Here is a 21,347-nt window from a genome sequence, read left to right as displayed (position 1 = left end):
ACTCGAGAATTTTGCGACCAGGCAGCGGCATTAGAGCAGTGCGAATCTGAGGGTACAGCTAAATAACGTGACCAGCGCCCTCGGCCGAGCTTTCCTTACTTCGCAAGCAACAAAAAAATCTTGACAACCGAATGTTAGTTTGTCAGTTTTGAGAAAAGCTTCTAACGACAAGTCTGCAGCGGCAGCAGCAGAACTCGTAAAGCACAGCGCCAGAGAATTAAGACACTAGGAGGAGAGCGCTGAGCTACGTACAAGCAGAAGGAAACAGCGCGAACCCAAGTCTGGCGTGAGGGGCCATAGTCAAAGCATTCGTCGCCATCCTCCTTCCTGATCACCAAGCCTGAAGCCTCAGCCTCAAGATTCCCCAAGATGGTGAGTATTTTATTACATATCGACGACAGCGACGACGACAACAGTGCACACATCAGCGACACCGCATCCGCATCAGCAGCAGTAGCAGCAGCAGTAGCAACGAAGGATTGGTCGACGTAACGTTGATGGCAGCAGCAAGTTCTGGTCAGCAGATATGATGGGTAGCACGGGCAATCGCTTGCTTGGATTTCGTCGTTGTCGTCGTTAGGCAGTACCTTGTATCACACCGTTCCATCGACCCTGTTTACTTACACCGCGCCCACCCCGTTCAACCTGCCAACAACAGCCTTTCGTCAAGACTGTCAAGTCTAGCTCTTACTTCTCTCGTTACCAGGTCAAGTACCGACGACGACGAGAGGGCCGTACCGACTACTACGCCCGCAAGCGTCTCGTGTCGCAGGCCAAGAACAAGTACAACGCTCCCAAGTACCGTCTCGTTGTGCGTTTCTCCAACCGATACGTCACCTGCCAGATCGTGCACGCCAAGATCGTCGGTGACGTTGTCCTCACCCAGGCTTCGTCCAAGGAGCTGCCCCGCTACGGTGTCAAGACCGGTCTTGCCAACTGGACCGCCGCCTACGCCACTGGTCTGCTCGTCGCCCGTCGTGCGCTCAAAATCCTCGGTCTCGATGAGAAGTACGAGGGTGTCACTGAGCCCGATGGTGAGATGAACGAGGTCGAGCCCCTCGGTGACGACGAGCCCCGCCCCTTCAAGTGTTTCCTCGATGTCGGTCTCAAGCGCACCTCGACCGGTTCGCGTGTCTTCGGTGCCCTCAAGGGTGCCTCGGACGGTGGCATCTTCATCCCCCACTCCGAGAAGCGCTTCCCCGGTTTCGACCCCGAGGCCAAGGAGCTCGACGCCGACCTGCTCCGCTCGTACATCTTCGGTGGCCACGTCGCCGAGTACATGGAGTCGCTCGAGGAGGAGGACGACGAGCGTTTCAAGAAGCAGTTCTCCGTCGCTCTCGAGCAGGAGATCGGCTCCGAGGACCTCGAGGACATGTGGACCGAGGCCTTCGAGAAGATCCGCGAGGACCCTTCCTTCACCCCCTCGGACAAGAGCGCCAAGAACTGGGCCGCCGAGTCCAAGAAGTACAAGGCCACCAAGCTCACCTACGAGCAGCGCAAGGCCAAGATCGCCGACAAGATCGCCGCCTTCAAGGCCGGTGCCGATCTCTGAACCAGTCGGTACGGGGTTCCTTCTTGACGGCTTCAACTCTTCTTGGCTTCACCTTTCCCGCTTCTCTTGCATTCTTTTCCCGCGTCCGAAGTGATGCTCATTTTGTATCCGTCGCAGCCTTCAGACACCGTTGGTAGATCCTGGTGATCCGTTTCTCCTTCAGTTGGCCTGAGGCGCTTGTCGTTGTGTGCATTCGCATTCTACTTCGCTCTCCCACGTACCACACCCAAAAACGGAGCGTCTATCAGACGTTTCGCATATGCATACTTGGCAATACCATACGAACTGATCCAGTTCGTTTTGTAACATCATCTGTTGTTGACGTCTGCTTTGAAAATGTGTCTCTTGAGCACAGTCGGTCGGTGTTCAACGAAGAAGTTGAGATTGTGCACCCAAAAGACTGTCAGGCTGACAGGCATTCGACGTCTGCAAGACCATTGTAGATGAACGGCTCGTGATGCTGACCTCCCCACAGGCTTGCTGAGCGACAAGAGTCCACTTGCTGCCGTCACCCGCCCTTAGAAACTCATGGTTTGTCTTGTTTTTCGCCGCAGGGAAGTAGCCCTCTCAGACAGCAAAGGCAGACGAATTGATCACATACAACGGGTCAAAAGATAGGATGCTATGCTCGTGAATTGAGTTTTTTGGGGTGTGGTTTGAGGATTGAGCTGCCCACAGAGCTCACAGGAGGATCTGGAAAGCGGGACTGTATGTGATACATGTTTCTTCGCAAAGACGAGCTAGCGAGAGACGGGGTTTTGCGGGCATCAAACGGAGAGAGACCAGTTTGGAACTGCACCACAAGAGTGTGGAATGTGTTGACGTTTGGAGAGTGCGTGCGAAACCATTTATCGGATGGGGAGGAAACGGTCAACGGTGGCACCCTTACCCTTTGCACCGTGACGGGTGGGGATGTAGGTCATGGCGAACTCGCCAAGGTAGTGACCAACCATCTCAGGCTTGATCTCGGTGTTGACGAAGAAGCGGCCAGTGTAGATGCCGACCATGGAGCCGATCATCTCGGGAACGATGATCATGTCACGCAGGTGGGTCTTGATGGTGGCGGGCTTCTCGTTGGGGGGAGCCTCAGCCTTGGCCTTGCGCAGGCGCTTGATGAGGCCCATGGGCTTGCGCTTCAGACCGCGCTGGAACCTTCTGCGGGCACGAGCGTGGACGAGCTGCATGAAGTCCTCGTTGGACATGTCGAGCAGAGTGTCGAGCTCGATGCCTCGGTAGGTGAACTTGCGGAAAGTTCGCTTGCGCTTGAGCTCAGCGGCGGCGGCGGCGTCGTAGTCATCCCTGCGAGTTGGAATTGTTGTCGGTACAAAAGGTCAGTTGTCGATTCGAGCACGAAGCTGGACGAGACAGAGTGAGCAGTGCATGCTTCTGGAAAAGATAGGGCTGGGTATTGTGAGGGTAGAGGTGAAGCCGCGATGCTTTTTTGGTCTCTGTAGCTGCACCAAGACCTTTCCTCCTCGTCTAATTTTCAATCAACAGATGAAGTCTGCAACGTCTATGAATCGAAGACAAAGACTGGATGTGCGAGGGATAGGACAATTGCAAACTGCCCATGTGTCGCCTTGAAACTTCCATCAATGCAAAAGTACCTCGCCCGACGAGTACGCATTCTATCCTCTGTGCTGATCGCAGCAAAGCCTGGAACAAGAGCTTCCGGCACTGCCTAGCGGGAATTTTGGGTGGCTGCAACCATCCCCTACCGTGCTTTCTCGAGTATCGTCCCTCATCAAGTAAGTGACGATGACTGTCGCCGCAAAGAATCTCTTCCAATGGCGTGCGCGCCTATGCCCCTTTTCGTATGCTGATGTATGTCGTGCTGATGACTGATATGTGCTGTTGTTGGTGACGTCGATTCCAGAAGCATGCATGCGAACGAGCAGCCGGTTGCTACTTACATGTTGGGCAATCTTGATGGTGAGGAGAGAGAAGGTTGAACAGCGGCGACGCAACTTCGATGTCTCTCACTCGCTCGCTCCCTTGCTCAGTGCAATTCTTCGAGGCAGCAGACGGGCAGTCGCGCGAGCTCAATTCTGATAATGCAGCTCCAGCCAGCAGCAGCAGCCTTGAGAAAGCAGCCTTGCCCGCGCTTCCCCTTGAGCTCAAGCGAGAGACACAGCTTCAGAGCGCGCACTTGCTGGAATAACGAATTTTGGACGAAACACGAGGCCGCAAATAGGCACAGGTAGGCTCAACCCTCTCCGTTGCCTGCGTGCCTGCCACTTGTCTACAGCGGGGCTCGTTGCTGGATATCTCGCGCTAAAATGAGCTATAGTGCTGTGTACTTACAAATTTTGTGAAGGAAACTTAGAATTAGCGGGCAAAACAGTAAAACTTCCCACGCTCAACTTGCCTGAATTTCTCACTTCGTCTGGCTCACTCGTTCCGCAGGTTTTGTCGGAACCGAGACACTTCCCACATTGAGAATTCTTGCGGCGCAAGCCAACAGCGAATCGGGCAAGGCAGGCAGGTGCCTGGTCTAAGTGAGAGAGCGAGCAAGCGTGAGCAGTAAGAGAGCAAGAGAGCACAGTTGGCATTGTCAAGCTTGGCGTCTTCGTCACCCTCTTCCCTTCACCTCCACGACACTTTTCTTAAAGTACCTAGGTAAGTAGCTCCTACATGGAACAAGTTCGCAGTAGCGACAAAGAGAGCACAGCGACAAAGATATGGACTGGGCATCAGCATAAGCATAGGCATCGCCATACCTATCAACGCCGACGGGTTGGGCGGACGTTGGAACAGGAGGTTATGGCACCAGTTTCTTGCTGGAGACGATTGGACGTGAATCTTTGTAGAGTCACACTCGGCTTTAAGGATGGATATGCCATGCTGCATCGGATCTTCTTGGAAGCATGGTCGGACGAAACTGTTAGCAAGCGTGTGATCTTGCAAGGATACGGTCGACGAAGAGACTCCACCGGATACCACGCCTTGGCAACACCATACGGTCAACCTGCTGCAGCACTTGTTCATCACTGCTGTCGACTTGTCTCCCACATCAACTAAAGCTCAGCACGTTCGTTGTTACTTACCATAACTGGTTGTTGTCTTTGGGGAAAATTATCGGGGTGTCCACACGCTATACAGTCCACAAGTCTTCCTATTCTTGGATCAAAGCCCTTTAGCGGATTTGCGGCCGGCACTTTGCAAATTTTCTCTTTTCAACCACCAAACCCCCCCTTTCATCAGACACAATGAAGCACATCGCAGCCTACCTCTTGCTCACCCTCGGTGGTAAGGAGAACCCCTCCGCCGCCGACATCAAGGCTCTCCTCGAGACCGTCGGCATCGAGGCCGAGTCCGAGCGTCTCGACAAGCTCATCGAGGAGCTCAACGGCAAGGACATCAACACCCTCATCGCTGAGGGCCAGGAGAAGCTTGCCTCCGTCCCCTCGGGTGGTGCCGCCCCCGCCGCTGCTGCCGGCGGTGCTGCCCCCGCTGCCGGTGGTGCTGCTGCCAAGGAGGAGGAGAAGAAGGAGGAGGAGAAGGAGGAGTCCGACGACGACATGGGATTCGGTCTCTTCGACTAAGCGTTTCGCCTCTGCGTCCCCTTCTCTCTTCCTTCACGTTGTTGCTTTCAGCACTTCACTCATCCCCCAAAAAGGCCACCTTCCCTCGAAAGACTCTGGCAATTGGTTCTATACCGGTCTCCTACCATTGTTGACCAGATAGCCGTGCGTTGTCGGGTTTCTCTTTGGGGAAGATAGCTCCACACTATCCTCGAGTGGTGCAAGACTCCCATTCGTTTTGTAATCTCTTTTGTACCCATATCTCCCGCGGTCAATGACTACAAGCAAGTTGGCGTCTTGACATTTCTCGTTTATCTCTCTTGCTTCGTTGCTGTGGTTCGTTCTGTCAGGTGTGTGAGACGAGGACCGCGCACGGCGCCTCGATGTGCAGCGATGCCGGCGTATACGCATACAGTCCTTCATCGTCGCTTTGCTTTTGATGTACGGTCGGAAGTCATCCGGTTGGCAGTCTGACAGTGGGGTGCAACATGGTTAAAACCATGGCTTTTGCTCGTGATGCGCATGTAGAGGTTCCACAGTACACTGCCGTGCTTCAAGTTTGGCTGAAGATTCGAGCGCTGCAGCGACCCCAACCGCTGTTGACTCCATCGAGAGATGTTCATCGGTGCACTTGTGAGAAGAGTGGCGCCAATCTGGTCGTCAGGTTCCCCGAAAGCACCTAAAAGGTGTTGATACAACAACGACACTCTTGCGACGTACAGTAAGCACGTCTGACCACCGCTCCACGCTATACATTCTAGCTATAGCGTTGCAGGAGTGCATTCGCATTTGCTCAAGCACAGGGAGAAGTACGCTTGTCGACGTGCATAGGCCGGGCGGATTGTTGTCCACCTCTCCACCTCGATATGAAAGCGCAACTCCCACGCAACGCCTCTCACACAGAAATTGAGGTCTCAGCCCTGCCCGTCGGAAGCTCTCACACACAAGACTCGACCACCTCGCAATGCAGCCACATCATGAGTCAAAACCCCCTTTTGCAGAGCACATCTGACAACCTCGAACAATCAACAACAAGGAATCGTCACCTGCCAACCCTCAAGCTCCAACATTCCATCCAATCTGTACCTCATCACAGCCGTCTCCACGCAAGATTGCAACACTCGCTAAGAAACATCAGAGTATATGGGCAAAAGAAATAAAGACAGTCGCTAAGCCTACAAATAACGCAAACGACGCGTCCTATCTGTCAACCAAATCAGTGACTGGAAGGAGGGTTGTAGATGATCTTTCGGCTCTTGATACCGGCCCACTTGAAGCGCTTGACCCAGATGGAGAGTGCAGTCAATGACGAGAGGATGATAACGGCCTGCATGCCCATCTTCTTCCTCAGGTCGTGCTCGGGCTCGGCGCAGAAGTGGAGGAAGGTCACAACATCCTTGGCCATCTGCGAGGTGGTCGCGGGCGTGCCGTCATCGTAGTCAACCAGACCGTCGTAGAGTACACGGGCCATGGCAATCTGAGTACCGGGGAAGTACGAGTTGTAGTTCAAACCGTCCTGAACCTTGACACCTGCGGGGGGATCGGTGTAGCCGGTGAGCAGGGCAAAGATGTAGTCGGCACCGCCGTGACGCGCCTTGACCATCAAGCTGAGATCAGGGGGCAGTGCACCGGCGTTGGCAGCACGGGCAGCCTCGTCGTTGGCATAAGGACGGGGCATGTAGTCGGCGAGCTTACCGGGACGCTGGAACATGGAGCCCTCGTCATCAGGACCGTCCTCATACTCGACCTCCTCGGCCATGGCCTTGACCTCGTCAACGGTGTGCGACGAGCCGACCAGGTTGCGCCAAGCAATGCGGTCAAGCGAGTGGCACGACGAGCAGACCTCGCGGTAGACCTGGTATCCACGTCGGATCGAAGCGTGGTCGAAAGTCTCAAAGATACCAGAGTGCGACCAGGGGTACTTGGGTGGGTGGAGACCCTCGTCGGCCATGTTGGCGCTGGCGGTGTCCAAGAAGGGGATGGTGCCGTAGAGGTGGTTGTACCATGCAACCGAGCCGGCTGCGACGGCGGTGGCGGCAATGGCCGACGATCGCGAAGTCAGGAACGACTGCGAGGCGTTGGTGCCGGCCTGTGTTGAGGCATTTCGGACCTGCAAGGTGCGAGCGAAGCAAAAGGTTCGAGTGAGAAGGAAGGTCAGCACAGGTGTTGGGTTTGATACTGGGATTCATGCCGTTGCCATGCCGCTTGCCACGATGTTGAGCAGGTTCGAGGCGCCGATTTGTACAGCTCTGCGATGTCATGCTGGAGAGATGACTTTGTCGGAGAGGCTCTGGGGTAACCATGGATTCGCAATTCGAAAGACATCAAAGGAAGACTGGCTGCGATGTGATGTCGTGCTGATTACAGGTCCAAGTCGAGCCAAGCACATGGATAGACCTGATGCGAATGGATGCAACCCGTCTGCGGAGGGCGCCGTTATCGGGCCCAAGCACACGCATGCCTAGGTTGTGCCGGAAGGAAGCGCTCTGAAGCCAAATTGGAAGGTGTGTTGTATCAAAGGCTGATGCGAAGTGGTGATGCCGCGAAAGGCTGCGATAATCGGAATGGCTACTTCGGACCCTTTTAAGCTCAACATCATGTGTGCGTTGTGCTAATGACCGAGGAGTATGTGGACGACAGAACGGCGGCTTTGAACAACGGACGTGCGGCATGGCAAGGATGAGTGCTGTCGACAAGGCAGATACCTACCGAAGCGGCCGAGCCGTTGACGGCGGCGCGGAATGCGGTGCGCGCGCTGTTGAACAAGTTTGCCATGGTGGATGATGGCAAGCCAGTCGGAAAGGAGAGGCGGAATAGGGATGAAGGGTGACGATGAAAGTGGAAGCAGAGAAGGCGATTGGAAGATCACAGGCTCGCCGACGAGCACTTACTGCCAATCCGTTCGGTCTCTGTGCGGGTCTGAGTGTGTTGAGCGTGATCGACCTTCACAACTCTGCGCTGTGCTGTGCTGCCAACGAAATTGGAGACGAGCCAGAGCGAGCGCGAGAGGGAGAGGCAGACCGAATAATCGCTGCCTGGCTCACTATTTCCAAGCAGCCGCTGTTGGAATTCGACCAACTCATTCCGTCGCTCTGGTCGCCACGTTATTCCGACTTTCTTCTACAGTATTACTGTATTCTCGCGCTCCAAGCGGGAAGATTCGTTTTGGCGATGTTGTGCCGGTCTGCAACCGCGAGAAAATCAAATCCAAACGAGCTTTCCCATCAACCATTTTTTTGCAACTGCAGACCCGCACAACTTGAAAACTCAAGGAATAGAATTTGAAGAAAAGAATACAAATTTCCCTGAGCCTTGTTGTCGTGCCCGCCGCCGTCGCCTGTTGCAGTTGGCTGGATTTGTAATCGACTCTTAGCCATGCATCACAAGCGCATCCAGTCGTCGTCCTAGCCAATCAGGGTCTTTCGAATTCACCCGAAAGCGGGTCCTGCTCCTTCTTTTCGCACGATACACACCCGCAATCACCTATTCAAGCGCTTTCACTGCAACGACATGCTCACGACGGGAACCATGCTCGTGCTTCTGAAAGAGAATCACACATGGTCTGATCACATAGATGGTCAAATGTGTAGATGCGGTCTCGAACGGCATTCAGGATTCAACAACGCATCGGGACGGTCAGCGGCAGAGGTGACCATCACTCTGCTGCATAGCGAGGGGTTAAAATTACTTCGGCCACCTTCCGACTCAGCGCGGGACCAATCTTCTTGCGCTGATCCATACCATCTGTGAAAGTCGACAGCATCGCTTCTGCTTCCTTGGCGTCGTCCGTCGTCTCCTGATAGGCATCTGTGAGCTCGCGCAGCGTGCTGTACATGGCCAGCACCTCGCGCACCTTTTCGGCGCTCATGCCTTTGATGCATAGGAGCATCTTGCCGAAGATTTCCTTAGAGGTGAGACCTCCGCTCTTGCTGTTGAGTGCTTGAAACGCTTCGAACGAGGTCAGAAGGACTGCAGAAGGGGAATGGCGTTGCAGTTCCTTCCGCGTGTCGAGGAAGCTGGAGCGCGAAATGATGGCGCTTGGGATCACCGAAAGGTCCTGGCCCTGACGTTTGTTGCGGGGGATGCCATGGCGAACGCGGGCCGAAAACGCCAAGACGAAGTCTTTAGCTACTTGCAATTCATGGTCGCGATGTTTGGACGCAGCTACTTACCTCGTACACTCTGCGGACCATGTCGTCCATGGATGCGAGATAATCGATGCTAGCTACAAGGCCTGAGGTGCGCTCGACGAAGAAGCCATCCACCACCTGTGAGCTGCTGAGTGCTGTCTGGATCTGCGGCCCAAACTTGCGCATTTGGTTCTCCACGTCGTAGTCCTCAATCAGATAGAGCACCTTGGACAGTCCAGAGGACGACAGGCGGAACTGTGCCATCAAAGCAACAGGAAGTAAACAAAAGTAGATGCGGACCGACCTCAGCATCGGCACGGTCAGCTGCAACGTCTGCAGTCAATGGTGGACATACCTTCTGGTCCCTCCATCGTCCGTCGAGAATCGAGCTGGTCAGATCGTCGAGCCTTTTCCTCTCGACGATGTGATCGAGCACCACTTCATCCGCTTCCAGACCCGTAGGCTGCTTCCGGCGTGCGATCCACACAACGTCGCCCACCTCCAAAGCTCTCGTCTCGGTATCGATGCCGCGCTCGAGAAGCAGCGTTGCTATGGGCTCCTTCTCTTGCCGTCTTCCAGGTTGATGTCGCTCGCGGTTGTCGACCACCAGGTGGATCGTGTAGCTGCCCGCCTTGAGCACCTCGGGCCGAAACGTCATAACACGCTCTTTCAAGGTATCCTCTTGCTCGTCCTCGGACCAGTCATCGTCCAAGTCTGAAGCATCCTCGTCTCTGCCGCCGTCGACAGCAGCGGAAACGGTAGATCGCTCTACACCGGCATCTCTGGCCAGTGTCTTGGCCACAGTCGCGCCCTCGTCGCTCAGGCTATACCGCGCCGGATTGCCAGTTTGCAGCACGTAGCCTTTGGCGATGAGCGTCTTGATACTCGTCCAGCCAGTGTAGAAGGACCGCGAGCCTCCGCCAGCTCCAGAAGTGCCGTACTGGCTAGAAAGAGGGACAGCGGCAGACGCACGAGACGATGAGCCGCCGCGCTCATACTCTGTGTCCGAATGGGGTCGTGCTGCGTTGATGAGTTGCGTCTTGGACACCCTTTCCTCCCGCGATGAGCTGCTAGCTCTCGTGAGGATGAACAGACCCACAAGAAGGCCGTATGCGCCCGAGCGATGTTGTGGCACGTAGACCCTTTTCTTCGTTACTCGTCCTAAGGTGCCTGCGTTCCTTCTTTTGGAGGCAGTACCGAGGTCCTGGTCTGCGCCTGCTGATTCCCCTGGCTCGTCATCAACGCCGGGGTCTGCAGGTGTTTGCTTGGAAGCCGGTGCTTGGTGGGAAGCTGCATGTGTGCACGGCCCGGAATATCATACGAGGAGACGATTCGTCAGTTCGTTCTGTGCGTCCAATCCGGCCTACGGACGATGGTCGATACTCACGCCTCTCCGGCACCGTTTGCCCGTTCTCCTGACACCATCTCAGCAGTTCCTGCTCGAGCTTGTTTGCAATTGTCGGCCCGATGCCCGAGAGCTGCGTTGTTTGGCACGGATGCTGGAACTCGATGGGACAGGCAGCGAGCGACTGGTGTGCTTTGCGGTAGGTGCGTGCGACTTTGGATCCTTTCGCCTGCGCCTCTTCAGTCCAAGCTGCGAGGAAAGTGAGCCAAAGCGTGTTGCCGCCCGCTGTGCTGTTGGTATCCGCGCTCATCTCGAACTCCCGTAGAGAATACCCGTGCAGCGTCGGATGCTGCGACTCATTCGGATGAGCACAGACACTGTAGACCGGTATTGATTCTGCAACCGATTGGCGCTGATGATCGAGTGGAAATAGGCAAGGCCTAAACACGGGCCGTGGTGCGAGCCGCTGAGTTGGACGGGTGGGTCTTCGTCGACAAGAACGTGCAGCGCCTGCCTCGTTTCGCGGCTGTTTGTATGTGGAGGAAGAACCAACACTTGGATTTTCTCGCTCTGGCGGCCTGTAGGGTATGAGCGGGAAGCCAAGCTCGCAGCGCGCTAGTGGAACCGCGTGACGAGCGCCGCGTGACGGCCCACCTGCTGAAGCGTGACGCTCGAGTCAAGCAGATGTCGTAGCGAGCGACACGCGACGGTTACCATCAATCAGGCCTGATTAAATTAACCCCCTTTTCCAAGGATTTTTTTTCGAGGACATTTTTTCGCCTTCCTTTTGAACACTTAATGATGAGAGTAACAACAAGCAAGAGTGCCTAAGTTCTCCTCTGTAGCGCGGTGAGACCATCAGACAAGCAATTTGCGATCAAGCACTGACCCCTGCGAGACAAACTAGACTGCCGACCACGGCGACGAGCTCCCCGTTGTCCCACAAGGTATCCACGGTTACTGGCTGTGCTGCGAGGAGGGAGAGCCTTCGGACGGCTCTAACGGAACAAAGACGGTGCAGGTAATGGGCAAAGGGCAGAGGGCTATTTGCATTGAGTCGATCTCGACAAGCTGGGCACCACCACCGACTCCAGATCGTACATCTGTCTCGGCATTTGGTTCTCGAGGCATCTGCGTTGACGACGGACTCTGCTTGTCAAACTCGATTTGAAGCAGCGACGAACAAAGCAGCCTGTGGGTTGGCATTGGATCGATGAGCTACCGGCGTGTGCCCCAAAAGCATCATGAGCCTTTACGGCTGCACTCCAGCTCCGTGCGTCGGGTCCAATTGGCCGAACCGTCTCAGTGTGTGTCCTCAAGCTGTTCCAGCAATGGGTCGGCTTCCAGAAAACAGGAACGCAAGAAGAAGCAAAGGCCGATCCTCTCGCAGGTCGATTTTGAGAAGGAAAGGAGAAAACCTTCGCGTGGCTTTACGGTTGGTCTGACCGCCACCTGCCAATTTGCGCAGAGAGACCGAAATTCTTCCCCAACAACTGCTCCCTTCGTCTTTCTCTTTTAAATGTAGTTTTTATCGAACTTTTGGTCCAAATTTTTGTCAGTACAGTAGAAGGCATCGTCTTGAGACGCTGAGGGAATCTCCACTCAAGGACCACACACTACTGCTCCCCGCTGCATCCCGGAACGATCCGTCCGCGCTGATGGGTATCGGGAGGGGCCACCCGATACGCCAAAGGCCTTGGTGGTCCTGTTCAACACCCCCATGCGACTCGGCTGCACTGTGAGCGCTGTTTGCGCCAGTGGATTCCCAACATCTGACAGCAGCCTTCTTCTTGGTTTCTTTCCCCCACCATGTCGCCTCTTCTTCGCAGTCCACTATTTGATGGACATGCTTGCCGCACGGGCACACGTGTCTCTCGATGAACGTCTCGCTCAAGGTAGCAAACGCCGGACTCGCGGCTGCCAAAGAGTCTAGGCGATACCGCTATGCAGTTGGAAGGGGCAGAAGATTGCTTCGCACCCTCATGTTGGTCGCTGCTGAAGCTTTTCAATCACCTTGCCGAAGTTGCCAGCCAGGCCGATCTCTTCGATAACAAGCTCCATGATAATTGAAGACGACTGAATGCTTCAGAAGCCGTCTTTGCTGGAGGCTCTTGGTGTGCATATCAAACTCGCGTATGAGAACATCTGGGCACGCGACCTTGGCTGTCAGTATCGACCGCATATTTGCGAAACAAAGACGGCCCAAGCACATGGTCTCAATGGAACCGTTCACCAAAGCTGTTCTCACGAAAGGAAAGCTTGATTGCTACAAGATCAAGCTTTCATCATGGTTGGTTTGTCGAATCGAGTCGACTCGACTCGACTCCAGTTGAGAGCGGACCACGGATCGCGTGGAGGAGGATCAAAGTGAAATCGATGATGATATGCACTTTGGGGCGATAAAACAATTATATGATAAAACAAAAATTCAAAAAAATAAAATCACACTTCACCGCGGCAACATCATCGAGCCTGCTGACGGCACTCATCTGAGCTGTGGAGGTGGAATTGGAATTTTTGGGTGGGCGCGTTTCGAGACAGGAAGACAGGGTCTGGCTGAGAATGAGTGCTAGCCGAGGAGAGTTACGCAGTGCAAACTGTTGTTCTCTCGTCCCCGTTTTCGTCTTGTTGGAAAATGTTGAGCCGGGTCGCGTTTTTTCCTGTCGTTTCTGTCATCAACACTTTTTCGTTTGCATACTCGCCGGCTGGTCAGTGCAGTGCAGCAGTACCGAGCGAATCGACAACGACGACTTGGAATGGCAATTCCGAACTGCTGCTGCTCACTGCAACTGCTGTTCAAGTCCTATCGAACTGCGCACCTGCCAATTGTGAACCGCTACTTCCGCCTTGGCTCGACCGAGCAGCACTCCACCGAAAGAGAGCTTGCTTTGTCTGCGTGCCTGTCTCTCTTTGGCTTTTGAGTTTTTGGTCCAAGAGCGTGTATGTTGCCTTCCGTTGTCGGGGTCATCCGTTGATCTTACTGTCGTTGGCGTTGCCGCTCATCCTGCCTCTTCACCATCACCATCACCATCACCATCACCATCACCCATCCCTAACGCCCCCCTCCTCCCAACTCATCCCGGTCGCGATCGCTATCCTAAGGTTGTCGTCACACTCGGCTCAGCTGCAAAGTCATCAAGGTTTCCCTCACCCTTGGTCTTTCGCTGCAACAACCGATCTTCCATCTCTTCGGCTTTCCTCTCTAGCAAGAAGCACTTCACGAGCTGACATCCGTCTTGTCTCGCATACCTGCACGAATCGACGTCCGGATCCCTCTCTGGTCCTACGATTCGACTCGACACCCTGAACTTACTGGAACGCAGTACTGGCATCAGAGACTGCTCTAGGACCATAGACTTCAGCGCAAACAGGTGCTTGATCTACCCTCGATTCCCTAGCTACTTCGAACCAGCTCCCGCTCACATAAATATCCATCAAGATGCCGATCCCCGATCACAAGGCAGTTAGCCACTTCATCGGTAAGTCTGATGCACATCATTTTCGGCTCTACTACGACCATCTCTGAACATCCAGCTAACCTCGAGGCTTAACCTTGTCTCGCAACACAGGCGGCAACCCTCTCGAAACCGCTCCTGCCAGCGCCGTCGCCGACTTTATCCGCAAGCAGGGCGGTCACAGCGTCATCACCAAGGTGCTCATCTGCAACAACGGTATCGCCGCCGTCAAGGAGATCCGTTCCATCCGAAAATGGGCTTACGAGACCTTCGGCGATGAGCGTGCCATCGAGTTCACCGTCATGGCCACCCCCGAGGATCTCAAGGTCAACGCTGATTACATCCGCATGGCTGACCAGTACGTCGAGGTACCTGGTGGCTCGAACAACAACAACTACGCCAACGTAGACCTCATCGTCGATGTCGCCGAGCGAGCCGGCGTCCACGCCGTCTGGGCCGGTTGGGGCCACGCCTCGGAAAACCCTCGTCTCCCCGAGTCGCTCGCCGCTTCCAAGCACAAGATCATCTTCATCGGTCCTCCCGGCTCGGCCATGCGTTCGCTCGGTGACAAGATCTCGTCCACTATTGTCGCCCAGCACGCCGACGTGCCGTGCATGCCCTGGTCCGGTACCGGTATCAGGGAGACCATGATGAGCGAGCAGGGTTTCCTCACCGTCTCAGACGACGTCTACCAGCAGGCCTGTATCCACACCGCCGAAGAGGGTCTCGAGAAGGCCGAAAAGATCGGCTTCCCCGTCATGATCAAAGCCTCCGAAGGTGGAGGAGGAAAAGGTATCCGAAAGTGCACCAACGGCGAAGAGTTCAAGCAGCTCTACAACGCCGTCCTCGGTGAGGTGCCCGGCTCGCCCGTCTTTGTCATGAAGCTCGCCGGCCAGGCGCGCCACCTCGAGGTCCAGCTGCTTGCCGATCAGTACGGAAACGCCATCTCCATCTTCGGTCGTGACTGCTCCGTCCAGCGTCGTCACCAGAAGATCATTGAGGAGGCTCCCGTCACCATCGCTCCCGAGGACGCTAGGGAGGCCATGGAGAAGGCCGCCGTGCGTCTCGCCAAGCTCGTCGGTTACGTCTCTGCCGGTACCGTCGAGTGGCTCTACTCTCCCGAGTCGGGCGAATTCTCGTTCCTCGAGCTCAACCCCCGTCTCCAGGTTGAGCACCCCACCACCGAGATGGTCTCCGGTGTCAACATTCCCGCCGCTCAGCTTCAGGTTGCCATGGGTATCCCCCTCTACTCAATCCGCGACATCCGAACCCTCTACGGCATGGACCCTCGCGGCAGCGAAATGATTGACTTTGATTTCTCCAGCCCCGAGTCGTTCAAGACGCAGCGCAAGCCTCAGCCTCAGGGTCATGTCGTTGCATGCCGTATCACCGCCGAGAACCCTGACACGGGTTTCAAGCCTGGCATGGGTGCCCTAACCGAGCTCAACTTCCGCTCCAGCACTTCTACCTGGGGTTACTTCTCAGTTGGTACCAGCGGTGCGCTTCACGAGTACGCCGACTCACAGTTCGGTCACATCTTTGCCTACGGCGCCGACCGATCCGAGGCGCGAAAGCAGATGGTCATCTCGCTCAAGGAGCTCTCGATCCGTGGTGACTTCCGAACCACCGTCGAGTACCTCATCAAGCTACTCGAGACCGACGCCTTCGAGTCCAACAAAATCACCACCGGCTGGCTTGATGGTCTCATCCAGGATCGCCTCACCGCTGAGCGACCTCCTGCAGATCTCGCTGTCATCTGCGGTGCTGCTGTCAAGGCCCACCTGCTGGCCCGCGAGTGCGAGGATGAGTACAAGCGCATCTTGAACAAGGGTCAGGTGCCTCCTCGCGACACCATCAAGACCGTCTTCTCGATCGACTTTATCTACGAGAACGTCAAGTACAACTTCACCGCCACCCGCAGCTCCGTTTCTGGTTGGGTGCTCTACCTCAACGGTGGACGCACGCTGGTTCAGCTGCGCCCGCTCACCGATGGCGGTCTGCTCATCGGTCTTTCCGGCAAATCGCACCCCGTCTACTGGCGTGAGGAGGTCGGCATGACCCGCCTCATGGTCGACTCCAAGACATGCCTGATCGAGCAGGAGAACGACCCTACTCAGATCCGCTCGCCCTCGCCCGGTAAGCTCGTTCGATTCCTCGTTGAATCGGGTGACCACGTCAAGGCTGGACAGGCTATCGCCGAGATTGAGGTCATGAAGATGTATCTACCCCTCGTCGCTGCCGAAGACGGTGTCGTCTCGTTCGTCAAGACCGCTGGTGTCGCTCTCAGCCCCGGTGACATCATCGGTATCCTCTCGCTCGACGACCCGAGCCGCGTGCAGCATGCCAAGCCGTTCGCAGGTCAGCTGCCCGACTTCGGTCTGCCCATCATCGTCGGCAACAAGCCTCACCAACGCTACACCGCCCTCGTCGAGGTGCTCAACGACATCCTCGACGGTTACGACCAGAGCTTCCGAATGCAGGCTGTCATCAAGGAGCTCATTGAGACGCTGCGTAACCCCGAGCTGCCCTACGGTCAGGCTTCCCAGATCCTGTCCAGCTTGGGCGGCCGTATCCCCGCCAGGCTCGAGGATGTGGTCCGCAACACGATCGAGATGGGCCACTCCAAAAAGCTTGAATTCCCCGCCGCTCGTCTTCGCAAGCTCACCGAGAACTTCCTGCGCGACAGCGTCGACGCTGCCATCCGCGGCCAGGTGCAGACTACCATTGCTCCCCTCTACCAGCTCTTCGAGGCCTACGCCGGTGGTCTCAAGGCGCATGAGGGCAACGTCCTCGCCTCGTTCCTGTACAAGTACTACGACATCGAGTCCAAGTTCACTGGTGAGGCTGACGTCGTTCTCGAGCTCCGTCTCCAGGCCGACGGAGACCTCGACAAGGTGGTTGCCCTGCAGACTTCGCGCAACGGCATCAACCGCAAGAACGCTCTGCTGCTCACTCTCCTTGACAAGCACATCAAGGGCACCTCGCTCGTCTCGCGTACCAACGGCGCCTTCATGATCGAGGCTCTGCGCAAGCTCGCCTCGCTGCAGGGCAAGTCGACGGCTCCTGTCGCGCTCAAGGCTCGTGAGGTCTCACTCGACGCCGACATGCCCAGCCTTGCCGATCGCTCTGCTCAGATGCAGGCGATTCTTCGTGGCTCCGTCACCTCATCCAAGTACGGTGGTGACGACGAGTATCACGCTCCGTCGCTCGAGGTGCTGCGCGAGCTCAGCGATTCGCAGTACAGTGTCTACGATGTGCTGCACAGCTTCTTCGGTCACCGTGAGCACCATGTCGCCTTTGCTGCGCTCTGCACCTACGTTGTGCGGGCTTACCGTGCCTACGAGATCGTCGACTTTGAGTACGCCGTCGAGGACTTTGACGTCGAGGAGCGTGCCGTGCTCACCTGGCAGTTTCAGCTGCCTCGCAGCGCTTCTTCGCTCAAGGAGCGCGAGCGTCAGGTGTCGATTAGTGATCTCAACATGATGGAGAACACCAAGAAGGCTCGCGCTGTTCCCGAGCCCCGCACCGGTGCCATGACCAGCTGCGCTGACGTTACCGACATCCCCGACCTGCTCCCCAAGGTGCTCAAGTTCTTCAAGTCGTCGTCCGGTGGAGCACCCATCAACGTTCTCAACGTCGCCGTCGTCGATCAGACCGACTTCGTCGATGCCGAGGTGCGAAGCAAGCTTGCCGAGTACACCAACGCCTGCAGCAAGGAGTTCGCCGCTGCCCGCATCCGCCGCGTCACCTACCTTCTCTGCCAGCCCGGCATGTACCCCTTCTTCGCCACCTTCCGACCCAGCGAGCACGGAATCTGGGTCGAGGAGAAGGCAATCCGTAACATCGAGCCCGCGCTTGCCTACCAGCTGGAGCTCGACAGGGTCAGCAAGAACTTTGAGCTTACCCCCGTGCCGGTCTCGTCGTCCACGATCCACCTCTACTTTGCCCGTGGTATCCAGAACTCTGCCGACACGCGATTCTTTGTACGATCGCTCGTGCGTCCCGGCCGCGTCCAGGGCGACATGGCTGCCTATCTCGTCTCAGAGTCGGACCGCATCGTCAACGATATTCTCAACGTCATCGAGGTGGCTCTCGGTCAGCCCGAGTACCGCACAGCCGACGCTTCGCACATCTTCATGTCGTTCATCTACCAGCTCGACGTCAGCCTTGAGGATGTCCAGAAGGCCATCGCAGGCTTCCTCGAGCGACACGGCACGCGCTTCTTCCGTCTGCGCATCACCGGTGCCGAGATCCGGATGATTCTCCACGGTCCCAACGGCGAGCCTCGCCCTATCAGAGCCTTTGTGACCAACGAGACGGGTCTCGTGGTCCGATACGAGACCTACGAGGAGATCGTTGCCGACGACGGGTCTGCTGTCCTGCGCGGTATCGAGCCCACCGGCAAGGAAGCTACACTCAACGCTCAGAGCGCCCACTTTCCCTACACCACCAAGGTGGCACTGCAGTCGCGACGTTCGCGCGCCCACGCTCTGCAGACCACGTTCGTCTACGACTTTATCGATGTGCTCGGCCAGGCCGTCCGTGCGTCGTGGAGGAAGGTGGCTGCCAGCAAGATCCCTGGCGAGGTGATCAAGTCGGCTGTCGAGCTCGTCTTCGATGAGCAGGAGAACCTGCGCGAGCTTAAGCGTGCTCCCGGTATGAACACCATCGGCATGGTCGCTTGGCTCGTCGAGGTGCTCACTCCCGAGTACCCCACGGGACGTAAGCTTGTTGTCATCGGCAACGACGTTACCATCCAGGCCGGCTCCTTCGGTCCCATCGAAGACCGCTTCTTCGCTGCTGCCTCCAAGCTCGCCAGGGAGCTCGGTGTGCCGCGTCTCTACATCTCGGCCAACTCGGGTGCTCGTATTGGCTTGGCCACTGAGGCCCTCGACCTGTTCAAAGTCAAGTTTGTCGGCGATGACCCTGCCAAGGGCTTCGAGTACATCTACCTCGACGATGAGTCGCTGCAGGCTGTTCAGGCCAAGGCGGCGAATAGCGTCATGACCAAGCCTGTCCAGGCCGCTGACGGCAGCGTCCACAACGTCATCACCGACCTCATCGGCAAGCCTCAGGCAGGTCTCGGTGTCGAGTGTCTCTCGGGCAGCGGTCTCATCGCCGGTGAGACGAGCCGGGCCAAGGACCAGATCTTCACCGCCACCATCGTCACGGGACGCAGTGTCGGTATCGGTGCCTACCTTGCTCGTCTCGGCGAGCGTGTGATCCAGGTCGAAGGCTCGCCTTTGATCCTGACGGGTTACCAGGCGCTCAACAAGCTGCTCGGCCGTGAGGTCTACACCTCGAACCTGCAGCTCGGTGGTCCTCAGATCATGTACAAAAACGGTGTTTCGCACCTCACTGCCCAGGACGACTTGGATGCTGTCAGGGCCTTTGTCAACTGGATGGCGTACGTGCCTGCTCAGCGCGGTGGACCGCTTCCCATCATGCCGACCACCGACAGCTGGGACCGAGCCGTCACCTACCAGCCTCCTCGCGGGCCTTACGACCCCCGCTGGCTTATCAACGGCAAGCGGGAGGACGACGGTACCAAGCTCACTGGTCTCTTCGACGAGGGTTCGTTCGTCGAGACCCTGGGCGGCTGGGCCACCTCGGTCGTCACTGGTCGTGCTCGCCTGGGTGGTATCCCCGTCGGTGTCATTGCGGTGGAGACGCGAACGCTTGAGCGTGTTGTCCCCGCCGACCCTGCCAACCCGAACTCGACCGAGCAGCGCATCATGGAAGCCGGTCAGGTGTGGTACCCCAACTCAGCGTACAAGACCGCCCAGGCCATCTGGGACTTCGATAAGGAGGGTCTTCCGCTCGTCATCCTTGCCAACTGGCGTGGATTCTCCGGTGGTCAGCAGGACATGTACGACGAGATCCTCAAGCAAGGTTCCAAGATCGTCGACGGTCTGTCGTCGTACAAGCAGCCCGTGTTTGTGCACATTCCACCCATGGGTGAGCTGCGCGGTGGTTCGTGGGTCGTTGTCGACTCTGCGATCAATGACAACGGCATGATCGAGATGTCGGCCGATGTCAACAGCGCACGTGGTGGTGTGCTCGAGGCGTCGGGTCTCGTCGAGATCAAGTACCGTGCCGACAAGCAGCGCGCTACTATGGAGCGTCTCGACAGCGTCTACGCCAAGCTCAGCAAGGAGGCTGCCGAGGCGACCGACTTCACGGCTCAAACCACAGCGCGCAAGGCGATGGCAGACCGCGAGAAGCAGCTTGCGCCTATCTTCACTGCCATTGCTACCGAGTACGCGGACGCACACGACCGAGCGGGACGCATGCTTGCTACGGGTGTGCTGCGATCTGCGCTTCCGTGGGAGAATGCGCGTCGATACTTCTACTGGCGTCTCAGGAGGAGGCTTACCGAGGTGGCTGCTGAACGCACGCTTGCCGAGGCCAACCCGCTGCTCAAGCACGTCGAGCGCGAGGCTCTGCTGCGACAGTTCGTCGGCGCAGCGGCTTCGGACGAGGACAAGGCGGTGGCTGAGCACATGGAAGCATCGGCGGCTCAGTTGCTGACGGCGTCGAAACAGCTCAAGGCGCAATACATCCTTGCGCAGATCTCGACATTGGACCCTGAACTGCGGGCTCAGCTGGCTGCTTCGCTCAAGTAAGAAGTGGCTTTTTCCTCGCCTTTTCTATTCCTATCCGCTCCGTTTCGTCTAGGACCCGTCGTGTCTTGTAACTAGGCGATGGCCCGATTGGGGACACCGGTATCGGATTGAGGGATCCGCTTCCGTTTCTTCAAGGGGTTTCGCCCGCCGCTGCGCGGCTTTTTCCTGGCGCACACAACTTTGTGTCGACGCTTGCTGCCACATCTTCGAGGGTGCTTCATTCACGACAACTGAGGGGTTGTTCGAAGTGTCTTTCCCAAAGATGATCAGAAGCGTCGTCATTCTTCTACTCCTTCTCATACTCCTTCCTATTTTGGTCTGCTTGTGTTTTTCCTCTTTGTTCACCGTATAGAATCCATGACTGCAACGACGTTGGATGCTTTTTGACTGTTCCGTGCCGGTGTGCGACGGAACTGTGAGCTAAGGTTTGGATTGAGATGAAGGCGCAGGAGTGGGTGGGGCGGACGGAGACTCCATGCGCGATGAGGGCTGTGACACACGGCGCGTTTTCAGTGCTGCGCACGGCTGTCAATTTGCGAACCCTTGGTCGCGGCGGCAACTTACAACGTCTTTGTTCGGACGACCACCTTTTGTGATGTCACCCGCTTTTCGCCGGCGTTGGCTTTCTCTACCTTTAGCAACGACTTTGTGCAGGGGAACAGCAAGCCTTGCCGCGCGGAGACTCGGAACCGTAGGAAGGTTGATGAAGCGGAGG

The 21,347-nt window shown here is 56.6% G+C and overlaps 6 protein-coding genes across 6 annotated transcripts; 3 read left to right on the top strand and 3 right to left on the bottom strand.

The window, feature by feature from the left end:
- Positions 1 to 369: 369 nt before the first annotated feature.
- On the top strand, positions 370 to 1,552 carry EX895_002199 (uncharacterized protein; the record flags this gene model as incomplete). Its single annotated transcript, XM_029882798.1, has 2 exons — positions 370 to 372; positions 659 to 1,552. The coding sequence occupies 2 exons, from the start codon at positions 370 to 372 to the stop codon at positions 1,550 to 1,552; spliced, it is 897 nt and encodes a 298-aa protein (XP_029740943.1).
- Positions 1,553 to 2,400: 848 nt separating this feature from the next.
- On the bottom strand, positions 2,401 to 3,988 carry EX895_002198 (uncharacterized protein; the record flags this gene model as incomplete). Its single annotated transcript, XM_029882797.1, has 3 exons — positions 2,401 to 2,851; positions 3,466 to 3,477; positions 3,948 to 3,988. The coding sequence occupies 3 exons, from the start codon at positions 3,986 to 3,988 to the stop codon at positions 2,401 to 2,403; spliced, it is 504 nt and encodes a 167-aa protein (XP_029740942.1).
- Positions 3,989 to 4,761: 773 nt separating this feature from the next.
- On the top strand, positions 4,762 to 5,097 carry EX895_002197 (uncharacterized protein; the record flags this gene model as incomplete). Its single annotated transcript, XM_029882796.1, has 1 exon — positions 4,762 to 5,097. The coding sequence occupies one exon, from the start codon at positions 4,762 to 4,764 to the stop codon at positions 5,095 to 5,097; it is 336 nt and encodes a 111-aa protein (XP_029740941.1).
- A 1,195-nt stretch (positions 5,098 to 6,292) lies between these two features.
- EX895_002196 (uncharacterized protein) lies at positions 6,293 to 7,851 on the bottom strand (the record flags this gene model as incomplete). The annotated part of the gene is made up of 2 exons (XM_029882795.1): positions 6,293 to 7,186; positions 7,786 to 7,851. 2 exons carry the CDS (start codon positions 7,849 to 7,851, stop codon positions 6,293 to 6,295), a joined length of 960 nt encoding a protein of 319 aa, XP_029740940.1.
- An 880-nt stretch (positions 7,852 to 8,731) lies between these two features.
- EX895_002195 (uncharacterized protein) lies at positions 8,732 to 10,861 on the bottom strand (the record flags this gene model as incomplete). The annotated part of the gene is made up of 4 exons (XM_029882794.1): positions 8,732 to 9,139; positions 9,249 to 9,461; positions 9,562 to 10,496; positions 10,594 to 10,861. 4 exons carry the CDS (start codon positions 10,859 to 10,861, stop codon positions 8,732 to 8,734), a joined length of 1,824 nt encoding a protein of 607 aa, XP_029740939.1.
- A 3,129-nt stretch (positions 10,862 to 13,990) lies between these two features.
- Positions 13,991 to 20,632, top strand: EX895_002194 (uncharacterized protein; the record flags this gene model as incomplete). Its single annotated transcript, XM_029882793.1, has 2 exons — positions 13,991 to 14,030; positions 14,121 to 20,632. 2 exons carry the CDS (start codon positions 13,991 to 13,993, stop codon positions 20,630 to 20,632), a joined length of 6,552 nt encoding a protein of 2,183 aa, XP_029740938.1.
- Positions 20,633 to 21,347: the final 715 nt, after the last annotated feature.

This window comes from Sporisorium graminicola, chromosome SGRAM_13 (genome assembly GCF_005498985.1).
Source record: "Sporisorium graminicola strain CBS 10092 chromosome SGRAM_13, whole genome shotgun sequence".
Lineage (NCBI taxonomy): Eukaryota > Fungi > Basidiomycota > Ustilaginomycetes > Ustilaginales > Ustilaginaceae > Sporisorium > Sporisorium graminicola.
This window is presented reverse-complemented; position numbering and strand designations above follow the sequence as displayed.